Genomic DNA, 7067 nt, shown 5'->3' on the forward strand with positions numbered 1-7067 from the left:
AACATATAACTTCAAATAAGATTAAACTTTAAGAGTATATAATTAACTCTAAATTGAACAATTTTCTTATTAAACATGAGTCCTGATTCAATATCTAAGATGCTCAAATTCTCTGATTAAACTTCATGCTTCCTGCCGAAATGCCATTGAGCACCACTATAGAAATCTGATCATATCTCACAAATTACATGGCCAAAAATTCTGAAATTTGGCAGAGTCAAAGATTAAACCGTTCTCTATAACTTTCTTATATAAACCTAATTCTAAAACAGAACTTACAATCATGAAAATAATAAAAACTGTTCAAGGGCTGACAGAAATCCTGTCCTTGTCACCTGCGTCTAAAATTTATAATTTGCAGGATACTACTAAAAAAATTCTGAAATTTTGCAGGTATTTATCCAACGTCTAACTCTACAAGTTTATAATTCAACTCTCCTCCAAATTAATCCTCTAAGGCATCTAAAATTGAAGAGGGGTTTCTGCTATGCTAACAGGAATTTCTGAATCTTATCCTCAATTTAAATCAAATCAACATCCTCACCAAACCCTAACCCTAACTCAAATCATGTCACAACAATCATAAGAAAAGGGCATAAATAAAAAATAAATCAGAACCTTACCTAAAAAATAACAGTGAAATGAAATCCATGACGACGAGACCCTTCTCTCATCATCACCGCCGACACCACCCGCAAATAGGGAGAGGAAGAGATAAGGCAAGTCTCTCTCTCTATGTTGTTTTTTAACGGTGATCTAAACCGAAGAAGGTGAAGAGTCGGCTAGGGTTTCAAAATTAAAAAAAAAAATGAGGTGAAGAGACGGCTAGGGTTTTGAAACTAAAAAAGCAAAATCATTGGCTAGGATTAAAAGTAAAACCAACGGCAAGAATTAAAAGTAAAAGCAATGGCTAGGATTTGATTAAGGGGTGGGGCTCACAATTATTTAATTGGATTTGTTAGTTTAACAAAAAATTAAAATTATTTAAAAGTCAAAAGTAAGAAATTTTACTGTTATATATATATATATATATATTGACAAAATGTTCAAGTTAGATAAAAAAAAACTTGATGATTTGTGCTCTTATTTTACTTTAGTTGAGATTTGAATCTAATTTTAATAGATCAAAATATCATTGATTTGTACCCCTCACTTCTGGTAAGAGACTCTTATTTCTATATTGTTCTTTTTTTTTTTTTAATAAATTTGTGATTTATCCACATTTACCTTTAAAAAAAAAAATCATTATAGCTTGAATTAACCAAATGCAAATCCATATTATTCGCAAACATTTATTTCATCACTTAAACTACCCACATTCCTATTTATAGACAAATCCTAAGACCGGTAGAGTAGAGGACATGTTATTTAATATTATTTATCCTTTAAGAAGATAATCAAGATATATTGGTTTGTTATGAACTTTCAATGATTGCTTGAGTAATCAATGCTACAAAAAAATCAATAGAAATACTCAAAGAACCCACTTCCAAATCCAGACATATATATATATATATATACCGAAGTAGAAAGCATATATAAAACATGCATGTCATGATGTGACTTCCAGTTGTCAAAAGCTTGAACTTTTTTCTCTTCTACGAATTTAAAAGGAGAAAAACATAACAATGGTCCATCTAGGGAAGAAAATAACAAAGAAAACAATATATCAGTGCTTATACATGCACAGAACACTTTCGTAATTTTTTTAATTGTTTTTTTAAGTGACTCGTGAAAAAAATTCTCAAGTACAATCAGTTATAATAGTTTAATATTTTTAAAAAATTTATCAATAAAATAATATACAAAATAAAAAAAATCTATTATATACATCATGGTAGTGCAATCGCACTATTTAATTCGCATGATTTGACACCAAGGCAAGATAACGTGACAACCATGGTGACAAAGCATAATTGATGACATGGAAAGCATGGTGACATGGCAAAGAAACTTGGATTTCAAGGCAAAACATCTTGAACATCTTGGTGGAGTTATCTTTAGTATGCCTATAACTTGGAGGAAAAATATCTTGAATATCTTGGTGGAGTTATTCTTGGTAACATGTTACAACTTGAAGACAAGATCATATCAAGACTATATTTAGGTGATTTGATTGAAGATTAAATATGGATGGAGCTAAATTGAAAAAATATTTATTGAAGATATGATTTGAAGAATTCTTCATGAAGATTGATTGAAGTCTATTAAGGGCAAGATTTAAGGACCAAACTTGGGTGAATTGAAAATCAAGTTTGGAGAATCTTTGAAGACCAAACTTGGAAGGTTGAAGACTAAGTTTGGCAAGTTCCATGAAGACGCACAAGGACGTGCGCCCCTTGCGAAGGGACTGCGTGATGAGGAACTGAGGAGATAGGCTAGTTACCGGCAGTCGGGATTGGGAGATTTGGCTGCATCGACTCGGAATGAGCATGACAGGGAGGTTGATGCGTCTTGAGGTCGTCAGCAACGTAACCAGAACTCAGTCAAGTCAGTAGTTAGGGTCATGTTGCAACTTATGTTACAACAGGAGTTGCAACAGCTAATTTCGGAAGGTTTTAAATTACTAGCCGCGGAGATTCTAAATTATTGCAACAGGAGTTGCTATATTTGATACGTTGAGGCGTCTATACAAGCTACCTTGCTCTGAGATTGGACGTGCGACCGGAGCTAGAGAGAGTGGGTGCACAAGACAATCTAGAGAGGGTAGTGATCTTTGTTTGTGAGTGTTGAGTGACAAGTGTTTGTACTCATTTATTTTCACCTCTTTTAGTGGATTGTTTATCTACGTACTTGGCCCCCCAAACGTAGGCGAGTGGACGCTAAACTAGATTACCAACGTTGTGTGTCTTTTTCTTTGATGGTTTGTGTAAGATTTCTATGAGTGCTTGAATATTCCCTAAAACCCAAAAACCCAAAAACCACACCGGCGGAACTAACACATCCAACATTATATACTAAAAGTCATAACTGATAATAATAATAAATCACTTGCATCATATAATTTCAAACCTAGAAAATAGGGGTGCCAATAATCTGTTCGGACCCGCCGGCCCGATTTTGTCCTGCCTGGAATAAAAAGGGTTTGGACATAAGGTTTGCAAATGCGGGCCGGGTCCGGACATGGCTTGGTTGTCCGGATTTAAATCCGGGCCGGGTCCGGACATAGAAATTCGGACAACCGAGACCTTTTAACCCCTAAAATTTTAAAAGCCCACAACCTTAGGCCCATTTGTTTTAAGTCCATTCTTCTAAAAATTTAAACATATATTGTTTTTTTCTATTAAGACTTAGATTTTTCTATAATTTGAGTTGAGTTTTGGATTATTGATGTTTTTTTTTTGCATTTAATGTGAATTAAATTATTTTTGTATAATTTAATATTTGAGCGAACTTAAAAATAGCTTATAAAATTCGGACAAATTTGGACATCCGGACAACCCGGTTTTAAAATAAACCAGGTTTGGACATGCCAAGTTTGTCCGGATTTAAAACCGGGGCGGGTCCGGACACAAGTTTTTCTATTTATATTAGTAGTTGTCCGGACCCGATTTTGTCCGGACCCAAATTTTTGCCACCCCTACTAGAAAATACGCTCACCAAGATCTGATGCCCAGTTGGCCTTTAGTAAATTTTTTATTAATATTGTTGTTAATTCCAAAGCACAAAGTTGACTTCAAACACCTCATTCCAAGACTTTTTTTAAATTCCACAGCGACTCTAATCTAGAGCATAGACAAAGCAATACTCCGTAGTCTATAGGATGGATCATGCATGTATCTGCCCTTTTTTTTTTACTTTTTTTTTCTTGGAAAAAAAAAAGGTGGAGCATGCATGCATCTTGATCACACCGAAAGAGGAGTTTATTCAAAAATCATAAAAGAACCAAACCTAAAAGACAAAACACCCACAACCCTAATCCAAAGAGTGAGATATTTCCCTCATTGTGACTGCATGCTTTTCAAGTAAAGAAACAAAAACATCCACACCGCCAGACTGAGACAAAGAAGGGCTGAAGATTAATAACCCTTCAAAAGGCACCCATGTAGGCAAAAAAGCACACAGCTTTCCACCTCCACCAAAATTAACCTCATCAAACCCAAGTCCTAACCAGCCATCAACCTCTATCTTTGGTGAAAGCACATTGCCATCTTTTTCAAAACAAGGCACAAGATCTCTATCGCCATAAACCTCACCAAAGTCAATAAACGACTGGAAATAATCCTCTCCGATGAACCTCAGTCCTTCACGAACAATTCCTGCTGCCGTCGCAGCCCCTCCTTCGATCAACGCTTTTGCTTTTGCTTTCGGATATGCATTCAGAACCAAGTTACCAAAAAACTCCGGCGGCACCGTAGGCTGTAACCTACGCCGGCCATTCACTGATACACTCAACGTGGTACACTCCTCATCATCCAACTGGCGTGCTATGGTCATCTTCCTCCATAGATACCCTAACAGTGTCTCAAATGTGGTGTGTTTATCAGTGCTTAATTTATTGGTCTGAGCTTTGAGCTTCGTGATAAAATCTGGAGAGAAGTGCAACAACAAGTTGGTAATCTCACTAGGATCGACATCAGTCCGAGTGATAATAAACTCATTTGATTGAGGAGATAGATGGATGAATTCACTTCCCCAGTGATCAAACTGCACCAGAGGGGGATTCCGAGGCTTGAGCCACGGCTGATCATAAAATGGAAGTGGATCAATGGGGACACCACGTAAGATCTTTCCCCATGCAATTGTGAAGGCGCACATTGACCTGCCGTCGGCGACGCGGTGGTGCGAGGTGAGGCCAATGACAAGCCCACCGCACTGGAATCGGTTGAGCTGAACTTGGAGCAAGTGCTTTGGGTTTTCAGCATCAGGGTGAAGGAGCCTTAAGTCTGGTGAGGGAGTGAGAGGTAGGTGATCTTCTAGTTTAGATAAGACAGTGGCTTCAACGACGAGTGCACCTCTATCTTCATGGGGGCCTCCAACCGAGACACAAGGACGACCATGGCAGTCGGTGGAGAGGTTGGCGGTGAGAGTGGGGAAGTAGACGAGGGTCTTGGAGAGGGCGGAGATGAGGTCGGCGTTGGAGGGGGTGGGAGGAGTGAAGGCGTAGATGACGTAGATGTGGATGTTGGCGGCGAAGCGGTCGAAGATGGTGAGGGGAATGTCGGAATGGTGAGAGGTGGGGCTTGGGAGGATGGTGGAGCTCGTTACTTTCACTTCCATTAATTTGTGGAATATGAATATTATGGGTGCTTGTTTTTGTGTTTGTGTGAATAACAAAGAAGATAGAGATGAGCATTTAAAGGTGGTGAACTACTTTGGGACAAGAATGAACAAGTCGAAGCACTAACAAAATAATGGAATTTAAAAGGGGAAGAAGAAGAAGAAAACTTCATTGCTGGATTGATGCGCTGTCGTTGTTGCATTATTATTATTATTATTTTTTTTTGATAAAAGTGGATAAACCACTACTTTATTGAAAAAGAAAAGTAGAAGCTTGAAAGTATAACTCACAAGGTAGACAAAATAAAGAGTTCTCACCAGCTCGTTGTTGCATTATTGCTTCCTCTAAAACAAGAAAATCTGATATTAATTACACTATAATTATATTTTATTTAATATAGTGTAATTAATATAATTAATATATACTTAATTTATTATAATAAAATAAAATATATTAATTATTTATTAAAATAATTAAAATAATATAAAATATCAATTATATACTATATTACTAATATTAATTATATTATAATTATATTATATTTAATATTTTATAAAATATAATTATAGTGTAATTAATATTACAAATAATTAATAAAATTAATATATACTTAACTTACTATAGCAAAATATTATATATGAATTATTTATTAAAATAATTAATATAATTTAATATAATATATCATTGATATATTATATTACTAATATTAATTACATTGTAATTGTATTTTATTTAATATTTTATAAAATATAATTATAGTGTAATTAATATTACAAATAATTAATAAAATTAATATATACTTAACTTACTATAGCAAAATATTATATATGAATTATTTATTAAAATAATTAATATAATTTAATATAATATATCATTGATATATTATATTACTAATATTAATAATATTATAATTATGTTTTATTTAATATTTTATAAAATATAATTATAGTGTAATTAATATTATTAATAATTAATATATATTTACACGTTAATCTCTCACATGTAAATTATGTAAGGGATTTACTGGGATTTTGGAATTCGGGCATTTTGGCCGAATTCCATAATTCCATGACTTTTGAATTTGAAAATACAAAAAAAATTGAAATCTTTTGAAACAAACAAAGAATTTCAAAAATCCAATAATTTTTAAATCCTTTGATTTCCAAATTCCGTCAAACAAACACCCACTTAAATTCTTTATTGCTGCATTTCTGTTTCACATGCATACAGGAAACACGTTTGAATCAACAAAGCAGGTTTTGTGGATGATGTTGACCCAGATTCTGTACAGATGTAACTGCATGACTGAAGATAGAATAAAAAACTTAAACGTCAATAATCAACCAAACAAACACGAGATGCAAGACAGCAGGCCATTAATTACAAACCAAAAGATGAGGGAGCAGACAGCCTCCATGAGGCGCCAAACATACAAGAAAACCTTTTTTTTTTCTTGAAAAAAAAAATCGGTTTTGAAAGACACGAAGGTTGGTGTCTTAAAATAACGTTCCACCAACCCAATAAGAACGGCATCTCACTATCATTACTGATATGATTCAAAGAAAAATAAATGCAGTGGTCAAACAAGAGGATTCGATTAGATTTTACCATGTAACTTGCACTGATTTCTACAACTTGTCAAAAGATTTAAGTACTGTTTGTTTATTTAGTCCCATGGTCATATGAAACATAATCATATATAGACATTTCTACAGAATTTGTTGAGAGGTGTTGTCACATGTCCCACAAAATCTTTTGTTACTTAAATCATGAAATTTTTTTTTTATGTAATTCTTATATACTAGCCCTCTTATTTCATGAAATCAAATCCTAAAAAGACATACCT

At 34.1% G+C, this 7067-nt stretch overlaps 1 protein-coding gene across 1 annotated transcript; it reads right to left on the reverse strand.

Moving 5' to 3' along the window:
- Positions 1-3915: 3915 nt before the first annotated feature.
- LOC120249360 (tryptamine hydroxycinnamoyltransferase 1-like) lies at positions 3916-5220 on the reverse strand. The gene has a single exon (XM_039257852.1). It carries the CDS (start codon positions 5218-5220, stop codon positions 3916-3918), a length of 1305 nt encoding a protein of 434 aa, XP_039113786.1.
- Positions 5221-7067: the final 1847 nt, after the last annotated feature.

The sequence above is a fragment of the Dioscorea cayenensis genome, chromosome 19 (genome assembly GCF_009730915.1).
Source record: "Dioscorea cayenensis subsp. rotundata cultivar TDr96_F1 chromosome 19, TDr96_F1_v2_PseudoChromosome.rev07_lg8_w22 25.fasta, whole genome shotgun sequence".
NCBI lineage: Eukaryota > Viridiplantae > Streptophyta > Magnoliopsida > Dioscoreales > Dioscoreaceae > Dioscorea > Dioscorea cayenensis.

Bases quoted from the DNA above. Each gene is read 5' to 3' on its own strand.
- LOC120249360 (XM_039257852.1), bottom strand. From the start codon at position 5,220: ATGGAAGTGAAAGTAACGAGCTCCACCATCCTCCCAAGCCCCACCTCT.